The sequence below is a fragment of the Sorex fumeus genome, unplaced genomic scaffold, assembly GCF_029834395.1.
Source record: "Sorex fumeus unplaced genomic scaffold, SorFum_2.1 ptg000048l, whole genome shotgun sequence".
Classification (NCBI taxonomy): domain Eukaryota; kingdom Metazoa; phylum Chordata; class Mammalia; order Eulipotyphla; family Soricidae; genus Sorex; species Sorex fumeus.
The window spans coordinates 14,309,591-14,336,108 of record NW_026606105.1 but is presented as its reverse complement, the minus strand read 5'-3'; the positions used below and the strand labels follow the sequence as shown (position 1 = coordinate 14,336,108).

Below are 26,518 nucleotides of genomic sequence, written 5' to 3'. Positions count from 1 at the left end.
ACAGCTGACCCATGTTCGATACTGACACCACTCGTGGTTACCCAAGCACTGCCAGGAATGATTCCTAAGCACAGAGCTAAGAGTAAACCCCGAGCAGAGATAGATGCGGCCCCAAAACCAAATTTAAATTTAAAAAAAATTTTTTTTTAAATTAATCTTTCTTTGAACATAGAAGGAACCAAAGTTTTTGACCCATCATTAACATAAAAATTTCAGGCTTTTCATTGATTTACGTGTATGGAGACCTTCATCAATGCCTTTTAATCTGATTGTCATTTTAACTGATATCAATTGACTTCTAATAAAACTCTGACTTTTGCTGGAGCGATAGCATAGCAGGTAGGACGTTTACCTTTGCACACGGCCAACCCAGGTTCGATTCTCAGCATCCCATATGGCCTCCTGAGCACTGCCAGGAGTAATTCCTGAGTGTAGAACCAGGAGTAACCCTTGAGCATCGCCAGGTGTGACCCAAAAAAGCAAAAAAAAAACAAAAAAACCCACTAACTTTTTATTCTAAGTCAACCAACATATCAGCAGAAAGAGTCCCACTCTTATTTGCAAGAGAAGGACCTCACCCAGTCCAAGACTTTCAATACAGAGGCTAAGAGCATCTATACCTGTGCCAATGACTAAACCACTTTGACTAATCAGAATAACTTCTCGATAACAAAAATCCAATTTAACCAAGAAAATAGAGGCTTTCAACTTTAACAATTTTTCTTCTCCTAATGGACATTTTTTAATAACCAAAAAAAAAATTAAAACAGATGTGATTCTTGGAATTGCTAGCCTATTCATAAAACAAAATTACCGTATAAAAAAACTCCATTTATAAGCATACAGAACTTTGCATTCTCTTAGAACTCCTGTACTTATATATTTATTCATCAAGGTAACAGATGGAAAGAAAACTACATTAACGACCTTGTCCTCATTTTTAAGAGGTAAGCAACAAAGGGCATAAAGGAAAAAAGTAATTTGCTGTAAATTGCATGGAGCAGTATGGGCAGGGAGGGACAGAGGGGCAGTGGGATGGTTATTTTGTATCCAATTATTGTTTAAAAATACTATAAAGAAAAATAAGAGTTTAATACGTTTGAATAATACAGCTTAGATATCTATTATACTGACATTCTTTTTTTTTTTTAAATTTTCTTCTTCTTCTTCTTTTTTTTTTTTTAAGTGAATCACCGTGAGATACAGTTATAGACTTACAAACTTACATGATTATGTTCCGGTCATACAATGTTCAAGTACCCATCCCTCCACCATGCCCATTCTCCACCACCAATGTTTCCAGTATCCCTCCCGCCACTGACATTCTAATATAGTATCATCTGGTCTGGTGCTGAAAAATCATGCTTAGGGGGAGGCCACAGGAGAAAGGGCTAAGGGGAGGGAGGGAGCTAATTATCCAGGCTTTGTACTGGGTCGCTAAGGAGACCATGTCATACTGGGGATCGAAACCACATCTTCCACGTAAAAGCTATTCACTTAGCCCTCCTTTCTCTGGACATGCAAATCATGCTTAAATCGCTTCAAGACATGACCACTGGAACTAGAGAAATAATAGAGCTGGTAGGATGCCGGCCTTACACGTAGCCACCCTGAGTTAGATCCCTGGCATCACACGTGATCCCCCGAGCACTACGAGGTGTGGCCCCCAAACCAACAGAAAACTGTCAACTAAATACAGTAGATAATATTAAATGGATTGTGGACCAGGACGAAAAATTGCAACAAAGAACATGATTACAGCCAACAGTACAACTAGAAACCAAACACCAAATTTCACGATTCTGACAAACCTACTTGTGCTTATATACGAAATAGGCCATCATTTTTAAGAGGCAGAAGTTTTAAGGGGCAAACAGGCATGATGTCTACAATTTGTACTCTAAAGGCTTGGGAAACGTGTGGGTGTGTGTGACTAGGAAAAGACAGAATGAATGATAAAGGGCATTTAGTATAAGCGTTTAAAAATGGATAAATCTGACACTGGTCCGTGATTCTCACCAGTCTTCTGGTAAACTAAAAACTATCTCGAAGAAAAATGTTTAAGAAACAAACTTTAAAATTCTAATTTTTATACAGCATCTTAAAATACTCTTTATGGTCTTGGTGACACCCAGCTCTGCCATGCCTGCATGCCTGGGTACGGAGTAGCTCCAGCCCTGAGTACTGCTTGAAAGACCACACAAAATCACTGATTGTAGTACTCTGCTGGTGGGTCAGAGCGACAATACAGGGGTAGGGTACTCACACTGCACATGGCAGAGCCGGCACCCATACCATCCCCTGACCACCGCCAGGAGTGATCCCTGAGTACACAGTTAGATGTCCTCTATGTTGCAAACCATAATGCTCAAAAGTAGAGATAGTATGGGGGAAATTGTCTGCCATAGAGGCAGAGGGAGGGCTGGGATGAAGGGGGAATACTAGGTTCATTGGTGGAGAATGTACACTGGTAGAGGGATGGGTGTTCGATCATTGTATGACTGACACTCAAGCATCAAAGCTTTGTAACTGTATCTCACGGTGATTCAATTAAAGAGAGAGAGAGAGAGAGAGAGAGAGAGAGAGAGAGAGAGAGAGAGAGAAGTCCTACACATAGCTTGCCCCAAAACAAACAAATGAAGTGTTGACTTTCCGTCCCAACAATAAAAATTTCAAAAAAATTAAATAAAATTTTGGTTTACCACACCGAATAGGAATATATACACAAATATAATGTAGCAATACCCTAAAATTAAAAAAAAATACTATTCACAATAGTAGACTAAGTAAAACTCAGTTACTGTTTTTTCTATAATTCTACCAGATGTAAAGAAAGAACTTATTTTTAGGAAATAAACTAAATTTTCTAGTACATTAATTAACCTGCCATTAAATAAGAATTATACTTGGAACTGTTAAGTACAGCTGAATAAGTATATTACAATTATATAACTACATTCTAAATTTGATTCTTTGAATGTTTAATTTAATAAATCTCCAAAATGGTCAATAACAGTTCTTGTAGTTCTATTCTGAGCCTGATTTTATAAGAAAAAAAACAAAACTGTGAAATATCTTCACACTGAATTTCTCAAAATAATTCAATAAGAACACAAAATACAAAATTGATTGAGTCCACTGCATGGGTGATGTAGTGGTTACTGTTAACATATATCACATTTACTCTTTAAAAAATTTATTGTAGCAAGTCTATCCCTATTCTTCCCAAAGAGCATCCTGGCAGATTAATTTTTTTTCTATTCAACGTATCAAAATATTAGAACGACAAGATGCAGAGATGTCTCCAGACTCCACGCATGGCTATCTTCACTGGGGCAACTCAGAGCAAGTGGGTGAGTTTCCCTCCCTGCCCAACAGAGAGCCCCAGCACCCACACACCTCCAGAACTCAATCACCACTGTGCTCACGGCCACTCTCCACAGGCTCTGATCAGCCTCACCATGAGTGAATCTGCAGAAAAACCCAGATATCCAGGACCTGTAATCTCAAGAGGCCCAAGGGAATGGGCCTCTTCCTCTCATCTCCCAAGTTTACTACCGGCTTGGCAGTCACACCCACAAACTGTCCCTGGCACCATATAGTCTCATCAATAGCCTAATCCACGAGTGAATCAACTCTATAATTGTATTCTAAGTTTTAGAATTCCTGGAGCGCACGACCTCTCATACTCTACACCACTGATGTACCAAGAGTAGCACACAACATTTGATGGGGTTTAACAAACATGTGAGTAATCTCCTGTACAAATAAACAATCTTCACACACTTCCCTCTAACGAAACTTTATTGGATCATTTTTCACAGAATGTTCATAACAACAATACAAAATTAATTGTTTTGGTTCTGTTTGGGGGGTCACAGTTTGGGATTTGGGGTGGAAAACATCTGAAACATGGGGGTGGGAAGGTGCAGTGGTGGCAGGATTGGTGTTTGAATATTAAATGCAATGAATTATTGTGAACAACTTTATAAAAATAAAATTAAATTTAAAAAATATACATTTAAAGTGAAAAAGGAAACTGAATACATTTAATGAACCTAACGCCCCAAAGAACGGTTTAAAATAATCAAATCATCTCTTACTTTGCCTGCAAATCAAAGCATTTACACTGGACATGAAAGAAAGAAAGAAAGAAAGAAAGAAAGAAAGAAAGAAAGAAAGAAAGAAAGAAAGAAAGGAAGGAAGGAAGGAAAGAAGGAGAGAGGAGGGAGGGAGGGAGGGAGGGAGGAAGGGAGGAAGGGAGGGAGGGAGGGAGGGAGGAAGGGAGGAAGGGAGGGAGGGAGGGAGGGAGGGAAGTGGGAAGGGGAGGGAGGGAAGATGGACGGGGAGGGAAGGAAGGAAGAAGAAAGGAAAAAAGGGAGGAAGGAAGAAGGGAAGGAAGGGAGGGAGGGAGGGAGGGAGGGGGGGAAGGAAAGGAGGGGAAGGAGGGAGAAGAAGGAGGGAGGGGCGGGGAAGGAAGGGGGGAAGGAGGAAGGGAGGGAGAGAAGGAAGAAGGAAAGGGAGGGAGGAGAGGGAGGGAGGGAGGGAGGGAGGGAAGGGAGGGAGAGAGGGAGGGAAGGGAGGGAGGGAAGGAAGGAAGGAAGGAAGGAAGGAAGGAAGGAAGGAAGGAAGGAAGGAAGGAAGGAAGGAGGCACTTTCTCTAGAGAATACCCTTCTTCTTAGGAAAAGTGATAGATAATTATTACAAACCAGATTCTATCCCCACCTCTCTCCAAACAATGGTTTAGGCTCCCTTGGCCTGGAACCAATCTGGATTCAATACTCCACACCACATATGATCTCAACTAACCCCTAAACACCACTGGATGTGCCCCACACCAGAAAAATAATAATAATGGATACACTCCAATATGGAGTTATAAAAGTATACAATAAAGTATATAACCATTCATCTAATCGGGGTGCTTTGCGAGGCTTGCTGGGGTGAGCCGGGGTAAGCTGTCTCTAGACTGAGTTGTCCATTACATGACGATACACCTTACTTCCTCGGTGTGCTCATCATATACATGATATCTGCAGGTATTTATTTCTATTTGTAGTAATTTCTGCCTTATCTATATGCCTTGTTTCTACAAGCTTTCTCGTCCTTTCTAACACAGGGATCGCAATTTACTCCAGGTTCAAAGACAATCAATTTGCTAAATTGTAGGTCTGATTTGTAGCCCTCACTATCTCTGTGCCACCTTTAGTCTCTTCAGACATTAGCTAGATCTTCTGTGACAGAACTGATAGATGACCTACCTATAGCAAGCATTTATTAACACTAAGTCAGAAACTGGACTTGAAAGCTATTGGCTAAATGAAAATCACCAAAAATAGAGAGCAAGTCTTTTTTGTTGGGTTGCTGGTTATTAATAAAACCAATGAGCCTAATGGGCACTACCAAGAAATAAGTGCTTTGAGATTCTACTGGGGTCTGAAACTGATTCCAAATGATCAGCAAGCTGTGTCCTAAAAGTCAAAGAGATGAGGGGACCAGGGAATGGTTTCATGCTTAATTTCAAAGCACGAAATGGACATAAGTATGGGGGAGTTGGGTTTGATGTAGTGCTGGGCTGTTGCTGGCTGGGCTTGGAGGCCACACCCTCTGGTGTTCAGGGCCTATTGCTCTACACTCAGGAATCAACCCTGGTGGTGCTTGGGGGACCATACAGAGTGCCAAGAATCAAACCCAGCTCGGCCATGTGCAACAGCCCTACCTGCCACATGACTGCTCCAGTCCCTGTATATAAGTAGATGTTATAATTCCCAATAAAGCTAACTTTATGGAGGTGTGAAGCTAAGAGTATAGTAAGTAAAGCACTTGCATTGCATGTGACAAACCCCAGTTTAATCCCTGGCTCCCCCTATGGTCCCCCGAAAATCACCAGGAGCGATCCCTAAGCACACAGCAAGGAGGAAGCCCTGAAAATTCCCTCCCAATCCCCCCTCCCACCCAAACACACACACACACACACACACAACCAACAACAACAACAACACACACACACAAATTGACCCTATGACACTGGTTGTTTTTCTCCACCCCCATCAAGAGAATAATTAAACGCAAATCCTGAATGAAATTCCCAGTCTGTTTTAAATAGGTAGAAGATATTTGGACACCAGTTAAGTAGGATATTTTATAAGCATATGTCCCCAAAAGATGAAAGAACAGGGAAAAGTTAGCTAAAAAATAAATCTCAACTTCTAAACAACAAATTTCCCTGACAATGAAGACATCTGATAAGTTTACTACAAGTAATCATAAATTATTGGTGCTGATCATTCCATTATATTTTTTTTATTTTCAAAATAGCTTGGCACAGTCTGAGTAAATCATATTCTGCCTGGGGCTATGTAGCTTACCTCGAATTATTTCAGAATCATCTAAAATGACTCATTTTTCTATTAAAATGATGAATGGGCTAAATGAGGTATGTAATAAATACTGCAGGTTTGTAAACAGATTCCTGCTCTCCAGAGAATGGAAGCCTTACTTCATTTGGTAATTCTGCCCCTCGGTATTTTCAGGAGAAATCATCCTTAAAATATAGTTAGTAAAGAAAGGAGTGAAGAGAGTCACATTGGAACAAAATGGGGAACGTGTCTATCTATGGTTCAGGGAAGTATCCCAAACTACGAAGAAATTAAACCCCCACCCCACAAAGTAAGGCACAGATCAACCCATCAAGAGACACAGAAAGAACCTACCAAGTGACATTTAGGAATCATACCTAAGCAACAAAAAACAAGGATATAGAAGAGAAATAAATTCAGAGCTGTAAAAAAAAAATACAATATTGTGATGAATTTAATGCCCAGTGAACACAAATGAAAAAGTCCCCAATGTACATGGTATATCATAGTCAATGTTGCCGCTACTCAATTTACTACTGAATTTCCCGAACCACAAAGCCACACACAATAGGCTGAAAGCAATTCCACTACACTATCAGAATGGACAATTTATGACTCGCCATAAAGACACACTGGGAGGATCACTGTTGAACAAAAGGACACGTGTTTGCCTTCGAGTCTCCTTCAAGACTCAATGTGCAAATCTCTTCTTTGGAATTCGTAAGGATTGACAGACTTCATTATGCTCCTGTTAAACCTTTAATGTGTTACAGGTTAAAGCAAACACTGAAGGCTGTAATTTCTTCGACTCTTCAGGAGGGAATGGGATTATGATGTCAGTTCAATAAAATCCCAAAGCCCTAATGACAGTTCATTTCAGACCAGACAGTGAAGCAAAGAAGTTATCCATAAATGCCAGGTCATTATAAAGAGATGGAATTACCCCAGCCCTCTGCACCTTCATTACCTATGGATTTTTACTCAGTGCTCTCCATACCTCACCTTGACACCCATAATGACCAAGTGATTGAACGTCAATATGCTATTTATGGTGGGGCTTTCACATAGGCGCCACTCAACAAAAGTCGCTCTCAGCCAACTGGTGTGCAAGCCACCTGATGAATTTTTAAAGTTACAATCAGAACAAAAATATGACCGTGTATTCCACGTAAAGCTGTGCCCCCTCAGTATCTTTGACCAGAACCTGTTACGGGTTTCATACCCAGCCACCCAACCGTGCTGCCTGCTTCTCTAGTCACATTGTTAACAAAGCAACACCGTCTGAGATGGTTCCCTGGAAAAGAGGAAACACGAGGGAGCTGGACTGACTTCCACCTCCTTCCACTGCTCACAGGCCAGATGCCCCAATCTTGTGGCGAGATTTCATTCTCATTAACGAAGAACACTCAGCACCTTCTTGGCTCCAGGCCCTTCCACCTATACTCAGCATGAGATTATGCTTCTCCAGGGATTCTAGATCATGGTAAGGCTCTAAGCAGGATGGCGAGGGTACACAAGACACACTTGAGAACCAAGTCCTTCTTAGTTAGGTTTTGGGTCTTTAAATCTCTAACAGCAATTCAGTCTTTCTCTGGGTTCGTAAATGGACACGAGCTTTCTCTCCCCCGTCTCATGTGTACATACACACACAGACATGCGCTTCCTCTCCCCCTCTCTCATATGTGTACACACACACACACACACACACACACTGGCACATAAAGAAGAGACAGAGAAAGGGAAGGTGGATGATGACTGAGTCTGTCCTGGACATTATTTGCGCCTGCTGACTCTAGTCCGTCAGTAAGCTTCTGCTCCCTCCTGTATTGAAAGGGGTGACACTTCAAAGTGCTAGACTACCTTCTCTTGCACACAGCCAACCCAAGTGCAATCCCTGACACCATGTACGGTTCCCCCAGCACTTCCAGGAATGATCACTGAACACAGCCAGGAGTGATTCATGAGTATCACCATGAGGGATCCCTAAGCACAAAGTTTCTGATTACGATGAAGTAAGATAACAAAAAGGACTCTCAGGGCTGGAGAGACAGTACAGTAAGTAGGTTATTTGCTTTGACACAGGTTCAATTGCTAGCACCACACATGGTTGCCCGAAACACTGCCAGGTGAGATCCCTAAACACAGAGCCAGGAGTGAGGTCCTGGGCACCACCAAGTGTGGCTCAACACCACCAACTTCCCCTCCCCTCCCTTCCATGGTTGCCCGAAACACTGCCAGGTGAGATCCCTAAACACAGAGCCAGGAGTGAGGTCCTGGGCACCACCAAGTGTGGCTCAACACCACCAACTTCCCCTCCCCTCCCTTCCAAAAAATGAATGAACTTGAAGATATCCAGATCTGCTTCACACCAATAACAGAAAGAAAATAGCCCCTTCACACCAGAAATCCTCTGTTGAAATTGTCCCCATTGCTAACATTCAGAGCAAATAAACAGTCCATGCATGTCAAAATGATTCCGATTCAGAGGCGCTATAAAAAAGCCAGCACCAGCACTCATTACCAGGAGCACATTCCTACAGGCTACTGGCAAAGTACTAAATTGCACCCTCCAAATGGCCAAGAACAACAAAAAGTATGTACCTTAAGTGTCCAATGAAAGAATCTAGGATAACCATGACCGCCACTTACTAATAATGTCCTAGAGATTGCCCTTAGTCTTCTTTCACACAGAACTTCCTGAGCATGAAAGCTGTCGATCATTTTGAAACTACAACCCAAATCATATCATCAGCCCTTGAGCGGAAGCCCCCTCCTTTTTGGCCAGCACAGGCTTTCTTATCTACTTCCTTTAATTTAGTCATTTTCTTCCAGACCCCAAATTCAAAACCTTTTTCTCTTTCACCATAAAATTTCAACTGTCACAGTTTGAAGCACAAACAAAACACAGAACTGAAAAGCACACAGCACAAAATTAATCAATTCTTCTTCTTGATTGCTTCACTGGTACATTTCAGACAAAAAGGAGACTGGAGATGAAAAGTGACATTTTGGTGAAACAGTCGCTTAAATTTGAAAAAAAAAAAAATTTATTCATCCATCTACCCTAGTTGTTTTAGTGTTACTCTTGCTAAACAGAGTGAGGTGTTGCCGATTCCAAAATTCTAATCTAACTTTTTAAAAAAATCAAAGAAAGAATGACCTTTTCCACAGACTCTCTGCCTTGACTGAAGACTTTTAGAACCAGACCTGATTCTTTTTTACATCCTTGGCAGGTCACTGCATCTAGTAGAGTACATTTTGGAAAACTCTGCGATGGAGAGGAAAACAGAAGTAGGGATGAAACCCTGATGACCAAACCATGTATTTCCTCCTCTATCCTGTCCTTCATACTTCACTAGAATGTGCTGTCAAAATATCCACCAAATCATTTCATGTCTCCCCTTTCAGCCTTTGGATGACTAGCCCTGGGTTCTCTGGATTACATATAGGATCATAGTCTCAGCTCTGCCCTTCTCTCCTACCTCATCCCTTCCGACTCCTAGTCTTCCAATTCCTTTCATCCAGGCCTCCATGCAGGAGGGGCAGTGTCACGTGACCGTCTACTCCTCTAGCGAAGCACAATTTCTACACATATTTCAAGACTTGGGCTGGAGCAAAAGCACAGCAGTAGGGCATTTGCCTTGCACACAGCCGACCAGGTCGGCCCAGGTTTGATTCCTCTGCCCCTCTCGGAGAGCCCGGCAAGCTACCGAGAGTATCTCGCCCGCGTGGCAAAGCCTGGCAAGCTCCCCGTGATGTATTTGATATGCCAAACACAGTAACAAGAACTCTCACAATGGAGATGCTACTGGGTCCGCACGAGCAAATTGATGAACAATGGGAGGACAGTGCTACAGTGCAGTGCTACTTCAAGACTCAGTTCAGGTACCGCTCCCCAGGGAAATCTTTCCTATTCTTTCTCACCACCTCTCCTTCCATTTCCAGAACTTGAGAAGATCGCATTTGTCCATGATGATCCAACCAGGACAATCGACTCTGCTAAACTGTGGCCTGCACCAGCTTATCCATCAGTGTCAATCCAAGCCATTGGATCAGAAAGGGCCCTCCTTTTACCAAGGTGAGAATTCTTCAGTGAATTTACACAGCCTGGTTCTATAAGAGATTGAGCACATATTCAGATTGTTTTTTATGGCTCTGTCTCCCACATGCTACTGTAAATTCCTTGAGGACAGGATTTTGTTTCTCATTTTATTATCCACCCTTAGCCTCTAGCAAAATGCTATTCCAACCATAAGCATTCAATAAAACATCTGTCCAAAGACTGGAGACATTTCACATTTACCTTTATAAGCTCCAGCATACCAAAGCATTTCCTTAAGTGAGTTTAGGGTTTCTATTATTTCTTTTCATTATTTTATTATCCACTAGGCAATATGGCCATGATAGTGTTTAAGTTGATAAGCTCAACGTACAAAGTCATCCCACACCACCCAAATGCCCATGCTGAGTTTATTTTAAAGCTTCAAGTCAAGAAGAAGAAAGAAACCATCACTTAGTTGTATAGTGATAACAAGAAATGACTAATGTTAAGCCAGCCTGACTAAGGCAGGAAACAAGAAGGAATCAAAATTTTAATTGGCATTTCAAAAATATAACTGCAAAGCAAAAAAGAGAGAAAACTCCTTTCACTTTAAAAAAAAAAAACTTACTGCGAGGCAAAAACATTAAAGTACAACCGCCACCCCCTTTCAAAAGAAAAAAAAAAACCTGATGGTATAATAAAATAAGGCACAGGTACATTGAGATCTTAAAAGATGCACAAAAACATCAAGCCACAGAGGTTTGGGGATGGTGCTGGCCTTTGTTTTTGTCCTCTGCAGAGGGGCTTCCTGCTCCTGAGAGACCTGAATGTGCATTTTTCTCAAACATGTTCACGTGGGCGAGATGATGGGTTAAACTGCCCCCTTCACCACCTCGGGCTAACATCAGCTGATGGGAACGCTGGTACCCGGCAGAGAGCGGGCCAGGGAGGGGCTGGCCCGACTCTCCCGGAATCTAGGGCACGACTAACGGGCTTCTCCAGCCCCCGAAACTCTCGCCGGGGAGAAAGTTTTGATCTGTTCCTATTTTAAAACTTCAACCACGGGGCCGCGGTGACTTTGCCCTTCAAAGAGCTTCCAATAAAGCTAGCTGCGACAACAACTGTGGGAAGGAGAGCCTGCGTGAACATCTCGTGCGAGGGCCCCCGAAATGTCAACTGGGGGTGGGCGGAGGGATATGGGCAGGGGAAAGGAGGGGGCTTTACGCGCTGTGGCAGCATCACATTCACTGTGGGCTTGCCTCCCCCCAACTCCTCCTGAAAGACAGCCTTCCATCCCTCCCCACGTGTCAGAGCCAACCTTTACTTTTCTCGCCGCCTGCAACATTTGGGGTTCTAAATAAAGAGGCGCAAATCCACGCGGGGTCACACAGCTCAGCGTCCCACGCATTAGGCTGAGGAACGGCAGCAAGTGGGGGTGGGGGGGAGGAAGGGGTAGGAAACGACCCAGCGATCACACCAGAACAATGCTCGTGGGTTTGGGGAGACTCTGTCAGTCACTGGTTCTGAGGATCCCTCCTTTTCCCTTCTGGGAGTGAGTGATAAGAGTGGGTTTAAAGTCACACTTCACAACACACAATTCTGTTATATAAGGGGTGCTGGGTTGCAGGCGTGAAATCAGAAGCCCCAGAAACACTCACAAATGCTGATTCTCTTGGTGATATTTCCACCCTCCCCCCAACCCCCTCACCCCACAAAATCCCCAGCCCTAGATTTCAATTGCGTAAAACAGAATGTAAAAGAAATCACCCACATGCTTATGGGGCAAAACTAGATCTCCATACCCTTTGGACAGTTCTTCCGCTCTCTCCCTGCAACTCAGGTACCCCCCTTTAACTCTGGGTCTCGCACTCGTCTAGGTCATCTCTGCGGAGAAGCAGAGTCTGTATCTTTCTTTGCCTGGCATAACACCCTCAAGGTGGTTCACCTGTGTTACAGCCTGTTGTCTGAACCGCCTTTTAATGCTCTGTTTTGGGAACACATACACATACACACACACACACACACACACACACGCGCGCGCGCACGCGCGCGCACGCACGTATGCACACGCGGCAGTGTTCCAGGCTTATTCCTGATTCTGTGTTCAGGGATCACTGCCGGCAGGGCGTGGGAGACCTTATGGGATGACAGGGATGGAAACCCACGTCGGCTCCATGTAAGGCTACTGCGCTACAAGTGGTGTGTTCATTCTCTCATCCATTCTCTTTCTCTCTCTCTCTCTCCCTCTACTCTGTTTTGGGAACTCACAAACACACACACACACGCACACACGCACACACACAAGCACAAGCTTGCGCGCTCTCCCCCCCCCACACACACACAACCACCTACCAACCCACCCTTCATTTTAAGACTAATGAGAGTGCAGTGTGTCTTGTGTCTCTACACTGTGGTTTCAGTCCTGCATTCATGGCATGCCTCTTTTACTGTGCAGAGGCTGCTAGGAATATGGGTATCCTCAGATCTCTTTGAGACCTTTCTTCCAGTTATTACCCAACCACTATGGGTAATAACTACGGGAACGGGAATGGTTAGATAATCTGCCATGCATACTAAGAAAGAACCTCAGGATCCATAACGAAGAGACCTCAGGAGAACAATATGCAATGTTAGGGTCCTTCTTCTGTTTATTCTGCTCAAAGAAACTTACACAGTTGCTTGACCAGATTTACAAGGAGCAAACAGAAAAGGGGCCAGAGAGACACGGCTCCAAGAAAACTTGGGTGAATGCCATTTTAATGGCTGCTAGCTAAGAAAGATTTTGAGACTTCCAGATTTTTTTTTAATGAGACACTCCCTCTTTCCATGCCTTGTCATCTGCATTATTTTTAAAGTTTGTTGAAAAATCCCAATCAAGCGAGAACAGGACACGATATCCAAACTTCAGCAAGCTAAAGCACAGAAAAGAGGGTATGGAGGCCAAGAGGCAGCAAATGCTGGAACAGGAAGGGAAAATGCCAACCAAGATTCTGCTATGCTCTGGAAACTTAAGACGCTCACTCCCCCCTCCCCTTCTCACACAAGGGCTCAATTACCCTCTGCTCTGTGCCCTGGCCCCCAGATGGGGAAGCTGTAACATCCTTGGATAAATTTTCAGTTTCTTCCAAAGGCTCTCAAGACGAAAGAGTCCAAATGTTGGTAATGACTGACTCACTCAACAAGGAACGTGCAGAATGCTGAAATTATCCCTTTCATAACAAATGACTGTCCTTCCCCTTTCTCCTGGGCTCAGTTCCACTCCATATGAGTGCGCTGGCGATGGCTGCCGGCCAGTCCCCTGACATTTCTGAGTCCACTGGTTCTGTTCTGGCTTTACCATCACTTCATCTGGCCCAGAACCTTTGGGTTAGTCACCAACCAAATGGGGTTCAATACACACCGGCTTCTTTCTCGCTCCTCTGCTGGCATGCAGTCCTAGGTTGGCATCTCGGAGAAATCACCATGGGAAAGAGTCGAGAACAGAAACCAACCCTCGCTCCTGATTTACAAAGGGGCCAGTGACATGCTGATGGAGGGACACTCCACACAGTCTGCAGTTCCAGGGCGCCACTGCACAGTCAGAAGATATCCCACTGGGCACAAAAAACTTGAAAAGTATAAGGAACTCTTCAGAATCAGAGGCTACGAGGTTTCCACAGAAACTTAGCAGTCAGGACCCCAGCTTCCAGCCCTACTACCTTTTTACCCCACAAGAAGTTCTTGAATCAATTATATTGGAGACACATGCAAAATAAATAAACAAACAAACCAGAGAACTCTTAGGTCATTCAAAAGTGCATTTAAGAGGAATATTTGTTGAGTCTCCCACACCTCCAAGTGTGATCCAAAAGCACAATACAGGGGCCAGAGAGAAAGTCCAAGGGTGCTTGCCTTGCACGTATCTGAGCCTGGTTCAATCCCCAGCACCCCATATGGTCCCTGATGTCTCCCAGGAGTCATCCCTGAGAGCAGAGCCAGGAATTAACCCTGAGCACAGCTGGGTGTGGCCCCAAAACCAAACCTTATAGCACAGCTGGGTGTGACCCCAAAACCAAACCTTATAGCATTATCTCAAGGGATAATTCTGTTGACAGCAAAGCACACCCCAGCAAAACTGTGGTGCAGGAGGGTGACAGATTCAGGGGGTGCTTTTTATTTTTTCTCTGATAAATAATTATTTTAAAACACATTTATGTAATTATTTCTTATAAAAATTTTGAACATTTTTCTTTTATTGAAAAAAAAAATTGGGGCTGGAGCGACAGCACAGTGGGTAGGGTGTTTGCCTTGCATGCAGCCAACCCGGGTTCAATTCCCAGCACCCCATATGGTCCCCTGAGCACCATCAGGAGTAATTCCTGAGTGCTAAGCCAAGAGGAACCCCTGTGCATTGCCAGGTGTGACCCAAAAAGCAAAAAAAAAAAAAAAAAAAAATTAGTGTTTCCAGCTGGAAAATAGTACCTGTACTTGCCTGCTTCAATCCCTGCCACTGCGTAAAAGCCCCTGAGTACCGCAGGGAGTGAGCACAGAGACAGGACAAATCCCTGAGCACTGAGAGGTGCAACCCCCAAACAAGAAAACAGAAAATATATGTTTCTTGGGCTAGTGAGATAAAGGGCTGGAGCGTGTGCCAACTCCAAAACCCTGCACTCAATCCCTGGCATTGAATGGTCTTCTGCACACTTCCAGGTAGAGCCCCAGTGAATCCTGGCAAGCCAGGGAGGCATCCCCCAGAATATTTTTTTTTTTTTTGCCTTAAAAAAGATGGTTTGATGGGGCTGGAGTGATAGCACAGCGGGTAGGGCGTTTACCTTGCATGCAGCCAACACAGGTTTGATTCCCAGCATCCCATATGGTCCCCTGAGCACCGCCAGGAGTAATTCCTGAATGCAGAGCTAGGAGTAACCCCTGTGCATCGCCGGGTGTGACCCAAAAAAAGAAAAAATAAAATAAAATAAGCCTTTTTTAAAAAAAAAAAAAAAAAGATGGTTTGAGGGCAAATGACTCTAGCTCGATCCTTGGCATTTGGTGTGGTCCCCTGTACCCCACGAGGAATGATCCCTGAGCACAGTCAGGAATCATCCTGAGCACTCCAGGTGTAGCCAAAAAATGAACCACCACCACCGCCATTCCCAGAAAAAAGGTGGTTTTGCAAAGTTCTGCATTACGTTTTCCCTCTCTAAAGCCCACATAGTGATGAATCAAACCTTACTAGCCTTTGCTGGGCACTGTTCAGATTAACATCGAGTGCTCGGCAACAGGGAGAGGAACAAGTTAGGCGGGTCACCCTAGAGGTTTCAAATACAATAAACTGATAAGGAGATGGAAAGATGTTCTCTTCTGCCCAGAGAATGTGGGCACACATGCAGATTTCTTCTTACTTCAGAAAATTCTCGAGTCATGATGGCTAGTCTGGGTGAACTATCAGTTACACGGAAAAAGCCAAAACCAAGAGTGTATTAGCAAAAAGGACATGAATAATGTCAATATGACAGGTTAGCAAGAGATGTTCATGAAAGTGCAAGGGGTCCTTGACGATAAGACATTACTACTAGATTTGTCTTTCTTACCAGGGTTTTTGCCTTCGAGCGCTCTTCCTCGCTTGATATTCTCTCTCGAAGAATAGCTCTGGTTAGCTGCTCCAGTTCTTTGCTCTGCTTTAATCTGAAAGGACAAGAAAGGTTTCCCTAAACAAGGATGATCTGCGTAGTTGACATTTTTTAACAAAATATCTGGATGGAAATACAGAAATGAACTGAAAGAGATAATACAGAAGTTAAGGTGCTTGTCTTGCCTTAAATCTTGTTTTGAATCCCTGATCCCCTCAGGTGTGCCCCTGAGCACATAGCCAGGAGTGGCCCCTGAGCACCACTGGGTGTCAGGCACCCTCCCCTCAAAAAAGAAAAGATAGAAACAGATAATCATAGAGTTAACAACCAGGTATATGTTTTACTATACCCCTAGGCATCTTCTAAGGAAAGACTTAAAAATAACAGAATTCAAAGGTCATGAAGCAACTTATTGATTTGATTGCTGAACCACTTTCACAAAGGTCTTTCTTTCATGGGGGTGGAGTCAGCCACACCAGGGTTTACTCCTGGCTCTGCATTCACTCCTAGTGGTACCCAGAGGACAATATGGAGTGCCAGAGACTGAACCTGGGTCAGATGCCTGCAAGGCTAGCAACCTGCCTGATGTATTATCGCTCAGCCCCAAAATTCTTCTGTAAAATTGCAATCTGTCCTCCTAAAAAATTCTATCCCTGGGGCACAGCGGTAGGGGGCATTTGCACGTGGCCAACCGGGTTCGAGTCCCAGCATCCCATATGGTCCATTGAGCACTGCCAGGAGTAATTCCTGAGTGCATGAGCCAGGAGTAACCACTGTGCATCACCAGGTGTGACCCAAAGAGCAAAAAAAAAAAAAAAAAAAAAAAAAAACCTTTCCTTGCCTATACCCGTCCTTTATAGATATAAGTGATAAATCTCAGCAAGTTATGTCTATAAAATCCACACTTGAAGGTACCTCCCCTCACCCTCAAGTCTGACTCAACTCCATTGTGAGTTGCACACGTCCAAGGCAGGCACTGACGAGATGGTGCCCAATAAGGGCAGATTCCGATTTATCTAATGCTAATGCTATTGCTATTAATGAAGCCTCCGACTGCATTAAGTGTGCAGGTAATCTCATCACACACTTAGATCATATTAAGCTACAATCCACCGAAATCCCTCGTTGTGCGAGAGAAAGATAAAATTACCTTGGCACAGATTTTCACCATGGTGCCTGGCACATAAAGTAATCACTAAAGGAAGGTGCATTTCAGTCTAATCTCATGGACAAAGATTGTCTGATTGCCTTTTCTTCTTGAAGAGAATAACCCCTCTATACCATCCTATCTCCAGAGGTATAAGAGACACTTTACAAAGGAGAAGTTAAGATTGTTATGTTGGTATAAGTGGAATTCTGAGTGAAATTTGTGAGTTTGAATGATAAGCGCCACACTGAACTCAATCTGACTTGTCGAATTTCAGGTTTAAAAAAAAAATTCTTGAAAATAAGGCCTGCTATTTTAAAAGTGAAATTCTTGTAAATCAGTTAGAATGAATAAAAATCACCTTAAAAGTAATAAAAATAAAAACAACTTACATCTTGTGTCCTGAATTAGATGAATAATAGAAACACGTGAAAACCTGTACTGGAAATCCTTGAAGACAAAAGGAACCTCAAGAAGGAGTAAGCATAATCGAGACTAACAGCCCAATTTCTCTATATTATTTCAACTGCAAAAATATCAATGATATTGACTCAGTGGGTAGCTATGACTGTTACAAAGGGGCAAGGCCCCTCCCCCAGAGTGGAGAAAGAGTTAGAAGTACCCAGAACCATCTGCAGCAACAGCACCTGGGATCTAGGTAGAAATGCTCACTCGTGAGCATCCCTTCAGATGCCCTATGGTTTCTGACCAAATACCAGAGTTTTATGTCAAACCACCTTTTAGCAAGTCCTCCAATTTTTCTGACACACTTAGGTTGGAGAGACAAGACCCTTGATTACCCAAATGTACCACTTTCAAATAAATTCTGATGATATGTGATAGGTAAGTAGATATCCAAACTCAAGTGGTACTACAGAACGACCTTAGGCTAACTGTTGAGGGTTATGGATTAGATTGTAAGGGTATTCAGGAAAAAGCATTTCTACCAACAAAGTGCCCATAGGGAAAAGGTTTTACCTATCATGAAAGTGAGATAGAAACTAAAAACAATATTAATTACTACCAATCATGAGTGAGACTGACGCGCTGCCTACTGCGCTAAGGAGGTGATAGCACAGCAGTAGGGCGTTTGCCTTGCACGCAGCCAACATGGCCGACCCGAGTTCGATTCCTCTGCCCCTCTCGGAGAGCCCGGCAAGCTACCAAGAGTATCTCGCCCGCATGGCAGAGCCTGGCAAGCTACCCGTGATGTATCTGATATGCCAAACACAGTAACAACAAAGTCTCCAATGGAGACGTTACTTGCCCCACTCGAGCAAATCGATGAACAACGGGAGGACAGTGACAGCACAGTGACAGGACCAATCATGAGTATTTACTAAATTATTATATACCAAATGTCTGTGCTAGACACTATGTACAAACATTGAAAATATTATTAAAAATTCCACCCATGAACACCAAATGAATTGCGATAGCACAGCGGTAGGGCGTTTGCCTTGCACGCAGCTTGCCGGGCTGAGCCAGGTTTGATTCCTCCGCACCTCTCGGACAGCCCAGCAAGCTACTGAGAGTATCTCGCCCGCACGGCAAAGCCTGGCAAGCTCCCCATGACATATTCGATATGCAAAACACAGTGACAACAAGTCTCAAAATGGAGATGTTACTGGACCCACTCGAGCAAGTCGATAAACAACAGGAGGACAGTGTCTGTTGTTTGTCTTTTTTTCTACTATCACTTGGGAATACCTTTTTTAAAAAATATATATATATACATGTATTGCTTAATAATAACTATATTTGCTTTCAAATTGAGTCTCCTTTCACATACCACAAATTTTAACAACAAATGGAAATGTTAAGGGGTTCCCTCTTAAGAGATATGTTTTGTCAAGTTAATGAAAAAAAAAACAGCAAAACAAGAATACAAAGTTACTGACAGAGGAAAAACAAAGGTTACTTTGTACAGACATCTACTTTGAAGTTGGACAAGTAGATCTAAATCAATGTTTCTACCACCTGACAATTGAACGATACTTTATTAACCTCCCTGGACCCTGACATTCTTGGGAGTAAGATGGACTAGAACTGCCCCCCTTAGCATGACACCTGTAACATAATCACCACTCAACACAAGTTCAGTATGCATCAGGAAGATGACTCCCCACTACAAGATAGAAATAAAGAGAAAATAGCGATTTGTTTGCACTTTTATTTTCATTCAGTGGTGCTGAACTTATTCCCAAGCCATAAGTTTTTGCTTCTTTGAGGAGATCTTAGTACTTCTATGAAACTTTTTCTAATTTATGAACCACCTGCTCTTTTTCTAAAGCATGACAGAAGGAGTTCATGGAGAGATCGAACTCATCACCAAATGAGTTTTCTGTCATTTCTGCAAAGCACCAGAGGGAGCTTTATTTGAAGGGCCAGATAACCTACATCGCAAGTGTTGCGAGTTCAACATTTCACTTCCCTTGGGAAGTACGGGAAGCCAACATTCTGAACTCCTTTTGAGCTGCTGACCCTGTATCTTACCCCACCAACCAATTCTACCAGATGCCAATGCAAGAGCACAATGAAAACAGTGATTTAGTGAAAAGAAGAAATCTTCCATAGTCACTAAATGCACCACAGATGTAGGATAACATTGGTTTGTCCTTTCTCCCTTGCCACGGGGAGCTTAGATTTATTGAATTATTCCCATTATAGTGCTCCCGAGTCACTCCCATTCCTTTATTTATCTGTAAACTCTTTTGTGTGCCCCCCTGCCCAACTAGTTAATCACCTTTTCCCCCTAATCAGATTCTGTTGACCTGTAAGGTCAGATCCTTCTAAGGACACTTGACTTGTATTCATGAGTAAAATACTGCCTTTCTCCAATCCTTAAGTCTTTTGCATAGTTTAAAGCAATGTCCTTTTTGTATGGACACAGGAAGACAGTTAATATGATGCTTTTGTAATTTGGGAATTAATTGACTGTGAATAATATTCACTCCTGGACATCTGCTTTCTCGACTAAAACCTCAGTTGCCCCTAGTTCCCAGCATCCCAAAAGCTGGGAACTAAGCCTGAAGAGGGACTGAATGGACCCAGGACAAGCTGTGAGCTACCCTGGTATCGAAATGCGCCAGGCCAAGTGCCATAATACTTAACTATAAGTTAAGAGCACAGTCATGGACAAACTGTTATGACCCAAAAGAGGTAACTGAATAAGGACCCTGCTGGGGTTAGGAAGGCTAAGCTGGCTTGAGGACTGTGGTCTGGAATATATAGTGAGATGTCTTCAGGAAGAACCAGAGAGAGAGAGAGAGAGAGAGCGCAGGAGAATCAGAGGAGAATGGAGACAGGAATGGAATAAATTGCAAGACACTGACCATCATGACCCTCGTTCCTTCCACTGCCTGCATATTGTCATTGGCCTCCCAGGGGTTGGGGGAGCAGCACGGCCTTTCATATTTAATTTTTTGAATATACACATCTGGCAAAAGGAATGTGGTTCAGGCCCACCCAGGGACATTTTCTACAGTGCTCTAGGAGTGTATCACCCTTGTGACATTGATCAAATTGTGGAATAGACCTTATGAACTTCTAAGGGCTAATAATAAATAATAATAAATAGTGTGTGTGTGTGTGTGTGTGTGTGTGTGTGTGTGTGTGTGTGTGTGTAGAAGAAAGAAGGACCAATAGGAGCTGGAGAAGAAAAGGAGAGAAAGGATGGAGAAAAAGAGAAGGAAGAGAAGGAAAGGGATAGAGGGAGGATCTAGAATTTGAATAATTTAAGAATCACAGAATCTTAAGGCCTTTTGTTTCTGGGTTTTGCAAAAGTATATATTAATATGGGTGTGGATATTGTGCATTATTGTAGAAAAATAATAAATCTTTCCCCATTTCATAATATCTCTTGAGAGAAATAGTGGCAGGAGATAACCCAAAAAGGGGTACTATCTCCAAATCATGTAGATTTTCATTCAATTGGGTACATATATTTCAATATCCAACCAGTTGATAATAACTGTATTCCAGAGGAGAGTAAAGGGGGATTTATCAATTCAGCAACTAATTACTGGTGGCAGACACTGCTGTGATAGCTCATAATAAAGTGGAGTGCAAGAGAAATAGCCCCTGCCTTCAGGAAGCTTAAATTCTGATATCTACACTATTTTTAAACACTAAGGTTGCTCTGGTATTAGGAGCATGGGAGCTGATACTGGAACTGAAATCTAAAGTATATTAACTGAGCAATAAGGGGAAGAAGAAAAAGTTTTAGATGAAATCTTAGCTTCTAGATACTGAGAACACTTTTTCTTTAGAGTTCTGTGACCAGTATCAGAAAACCAGTACTTTCAGGTGGTAAGTAAGTGGGAACTCTTCTCTCTCTCTCTCTCTCTCTCTCTCTCTCTCTCTCTCTCTCTCTCTCTCTCACACACACACACACACACACACACAATGAGTATCAGTCAGGCTTAAAAGCATCCCTTAAAACACAGAAATACTTTTCTAGAAAAATTCCAAAGAAACTTCTGAGTTTTTTTTTTCTTAATCCCATTTATGCCAATAGGGCAGAACTTCTAATAAATTATCCAAGTCGCTGTTCCTTATTTTCTAGTTCACAAAATTTCCTGGTGGTGGCTAAAAATCCCTCCTACCCCACATGCAATGGCTACACGATTTACACATTGCTTTGCTGCTATCAAATTGTTGGTTGCTTTTTCCACTTCCTATTTGTGGAAAAGACTTTTCCAGCCACGTAAATAATGAAAACCAGAGAAATCAAATGGAAGATATTGCAGCACATCTTCTCTCAGAAAACATGCTCCAGCCACATCATATCAAATTTTCTAACCTCTAAATAGCAGCAGATGTCGTGCTAGCTAAAATTGTAATTTTATAACATTGGATTCAATGGATAAAATACTATTTTTTTTTATTAATTTTATTGAATCACTGTGAGATAGTCACAAAGCTTTCTTGTTTGGGTTACAATCACACAATGATCAAACACCCATCCCTCCACCAGTACACATTCCTCACCACCAATATTCCCGCTATCACCCCCCCCCCTTTCCCACCCTCCCCCTGCCTCCATGGCAGATATGATTCCCCATAATCTCTCTCTACTTTGGGGCATTATGGTTTGCAATACCGACCCTGAGAGGTTATCATGTTTGGTCCTTTATCTATTTTCTGCACACATCTCCCATCCTGACCGGTTCCTCCAGCCATCTTTTTCTTAGCGATCCCTTCTCTATTTCAGCTCCTTCTCCCCTTTGCTCATGAGGCAGGCTTCCAGCTATGGAGAAATCTATCTGTCCCATGTATCTACTATCCTTAGGAGTCAGCCTCATGTTATGTTGTTTTATACTCCACAAATGAGTGCAGTCCTTCTATGTCCGTCCCTCTCTTTCTAACTCATTTCACTTAGCATGATACTCTCCATGTCTAGCAATGGATAAAATACTATTGACACTGCTTTTAGTTTCTGTTTTAGCTGTCAACCAGTCTACAAAATACTTCTCTTCTGCCCAGCCCATAGGTGTCAGAAAGTTGAAGAACACTAACCAATGGAGATTTCATTTTGTCTTGTATCTTTTAAAGTAAACACAACAGACTGTGCATGTCTAAGCTGTCCTGTACCACAACAACAAGATTTCCTTCAAGTCAGTTCTTCATTCAGTGATTCATTGGAATCACTTAACTAAGCCCTCTGCCAGGAAAAAAAAAAAAAAACTACTTGTTTTCTCAGACACTCTCAAGTCCTTGTGCGCCTTGCTCTCTGGCATCGTCCACTTTAGACCCCATCAATCAGCTTGCTCATTGGACAACTAGGAAAGGCAGGTGGATGTTCCCATGACACCCCCCCATCCCCCGTTCTGATTTTTCAGTTGAATGAGATGCTCTTGGCTTCCCGGGGTTCTCTGAGCACTGCGGGACTCAGTGCTGGTGCCAAACTTCAGAAGCACAGCTGCTTGGGAAAGAAACTCCATGATACGAAAAGAAGAAGAAAGGGCGCACAGACCATGTAGGCTGCACTCTCCTTACTTACAAAGCTACTCTGGGGGCCAAGAAGGCAGGAAACAGAGTAAGTGTTTCATTCCTAATGCCCAAAGATTTTTAAGAAATCACCTCCTGGTACTATTATAAAATACATATAAATAAATTTAAAATTAAAAAAAGATCTGAGAGCCAGAAAAGGGGGTGAGCGGGTGAACTTTCTCAAAATAAAACTAAACCACACCAGTATCTTGGGGAAACACCTTCCCACTTATGATTTCAGATCGCCAGGCCTGATATTCTACATTAAGCCCCTGATTTAAGTTTCATTTAAATCTCCTTCTTTTTAAATACATATCTCTCCTCATTTAAATTCTCTGGAGTTTTAAGCAAAGAAGTCGGAGTTTAGTGTAAACTTTTCTTATTTGCATTAAGTAATTGGATAGCTTGCCTAAGCTTAATGAAACAAATAGCAGTCCGCTCTGCCCTTACACTCCAAGCCCGAGCAACGTGGCCCCGATTCTCGGCATATTCTCAATCAGGTGAGAGATTTAAGATACACCAGCAAAATGAATTTCTGAAAACCAGCCAAATCTCCTCTAATGAATATGATTAGAACTTGTCCTTTTAAATGGAAAAAAAAAATATATATATATATATATCCATGCACACACTTCTTATACATTCAAGTCTCCTAGGCTTTCTGTATGTAAGCTCTACTTCTACATATCTCACTTTCTGTGGAAATGAAAAATCATTCCAAAGCACCTAAGGGTAAAAAGTGGGAAAGGGAACTTCGGTGAGACTTTTCTTTGGAGAGAGAGAGAGAGAGAGAAAGAGAGAGAGAGAGAGAGAGAGAGAGAGAGAGAGAGAGAGAGAGAAGGAGGAAAAGGAAGTGGAGGAGGAAGATGAACAAAGAAGGAGGAGGTGGGGGAGGAGGAAGGGGAGGAGGAAGAGGCGGAGGCAGAGGCGGCGGCGGAGGAGGAGAAATAAAAAAAGGGAAGGAATGAAAGAAAGAAAAATATTCAGCTACCTTATAATGTAGACATAACTGCCTTCAATTTTCACTTTAATAAAAGGGGGGAGGTGCTGGGGGAGAACGAAACAAGTGTCCACAAGGATACTTTAACAACCACGAGGACGGGACACCCCCTTACAGAGTAAAACACCCCCACGGGGACTCCTCCCCAGGGGAAGGTTTCTTCAAGTTATTTATGGTCAGCTTAAAAGAAACTCATATTCAATCTGTTTTCACCAAAACAAGTCAGAGTTGGTCAGCGTCAAATGCCTCTAAGCCCCTCCCCACGGTGGCCTGGCCTGGCTTTCCATGGGTCTACATTCCTCGGACCCAGGGACTGCTCCCGGGCCACTCGGAGATCAGCAGATCTATCTTCATGGGCGCTAACACGGAAGGAAACATACAATTCTAGTGCAGAAAATTACTTTATAATTTAATATATAAGGTCATTATACTATGAAGGGAGAATTGGTAAGAGCCTCCGATAATGGGCGAAAATAAATGGGAAAGAGATTGTTGGAGATAACCTGCTCTGAGGTTTAGATGATTTATCTAGGACGGAGCCGTGACCACTGTTTTCCGGCGCCAAGTGCCGTGTGCCTGAGCCAGGGATGCCTTCACACCCCGGGAGACGCACCAGTCACTGAGCCTCAAAGGTCATGCTTAGCGCTAATGATGGATTTTATTTTAATGCTCATATTTTGTCAAAACATGCTGACCGAGCATTCGAAAGACTGTTTACTACTCATTTTTAAACAGAAAAGCTGAGTTGGGTAATTCAACCAACTAATTATTGGACTATTAAAAATAATGACAGAACCAGCAGACAGCTTTCCATAAATAAGATTTTATAACAATAAAAGTATGCAGCAACCTTAATATTTTCCAGCTCAAATTAATCAAAAAGAAACAAGTATTGAGATGCTGAAATAAATACCTGAGGATGAGTGTATATTACTGTGTTCATGTTATAGTCATGTGTCTGGGGTACATCCGTAAGTGAATATGTAACGTGTTACTATAGTTAATATCTCTATGTGTACACTTAAACAGTGAGCACTTATTAGTAGTTACTTTGTGCTACTAAGTAATTTACTACTACTAAATTAATTCTAAGCATTTGATAGGTATAACTTATACAGCACAACATCATTCACTGAGATATCTCAGATGAGGAAGATGAAGTACAAAACTTACAATTTGCCCAAAATCACAAAAGAGAATAAAGCCTGGCATAGAGAGATAGAGAGATCAAGACACACACAGAGAGAGAGAGAGAGAGAGAGAGAGAGAGAGAGAGAGAGAGAGAGAGAGACCAGCAGACAGATCAACAGACAGAGGAAGATACACCTATGCATATATATGCACACATTACAATATAAGCAATGGGGTTAAGAATTTTGTATTGATCTACTTTTGTAACACAGACACTAATACCTGGCTCTTAGAAGGAATTTGATAAATGCTTTGAAAGAATGAACAGAGTATGAACATATTTTAATTAACATTATAGAACACAGTTACTATGTATAAAGTGGTCATTTAGAAATAACCAGCACTGCATTAGAAATCTGGATGATTCCAGGCTAGTAAATCTTATAGGAAAGCAGTATTATTTGGTCAGCATTAGGAGCTGGTTTGAATAGAACCAAGAGTATGTTTATTGTCATTCAGGAGATAGTAGGTATGGTGGGGCACTTGCCTTGCAAATAGCTGATCCAGGTTTTAATGCCTGGCACCACATATGGTCCCAGAGTACTTCCAGGAATGGCTCCTGAGTGTAGGATAACACTTTCCTTGACTTGTCCTTTCTCCCTTGACACAAGGAGCTTAGGTTTATTAGGTTACACCCACTACAGTGCTCCCGAGTCACTCCCATTCCTTTGTTTATCTGTAACTACTTCTCTAAGCTCTCTTCCCCAACCAGTTCATCAGCTTTCCCCCCAATCAGACTCTGTTAATTTGTAAGGTCAGATCCATCTAGGACACTAAACTAGTATTGTAAGTTAACATTGTCTTTCTCCTCTCCTTATGTCTTATGAATAGTTTACTTTAAAGCAATGTTCTTTTGGGGGCTGGAGTGATGGCACAGCAGGTAGGGCGTTTGGCTTGCACATGGCCTGACCTGGGTTCAATTCCCAGCATCCCATATGGTCCCCCAAGCACTGCCAGGATTAATTCCTGAGTACATGAACCAGGAGTAACCCCTGTGCATCTCTGGGTGTGACCCAAAAAGCAAAATAAATAAATAAAGAAATAAAGCAATGTCCTTTTTGTACAGGTACAGGAAGGCAGTTAATATTATGTTTTGTAACTTAGGATTTACTTGGCTTTGAATATTATTCACTCCTGGGCACCTGCTTTCTTGACTTAAGCCTCAGTTGCTTTTA

General features: G+C 42.5%; 1 protein-coding gene across 1 annotated transcript in view; it reads right to left on the bottom strand.

Annotated features, from left to right (window-relative positions):
• Window positions 1-26,518, bottom strand: part of CHCHD3 (coiled-coil-helix-coiled-coil-helix domain containing 3) — a 313,138-nt gene that overhangs the window by 186,347 nt on the left and 100,273 nt on the right. The window contains exon 4 of the mRNA XM_056123987.1: window positions 15,973-16,066. Coding sequence (XP_055979962.1) covers window positions 15,973-16,066 — 94 coding nt within the window. The remainder of the gene's footprint in view (window positions 1-15,972; window positions 16,067-26,518) is intronic.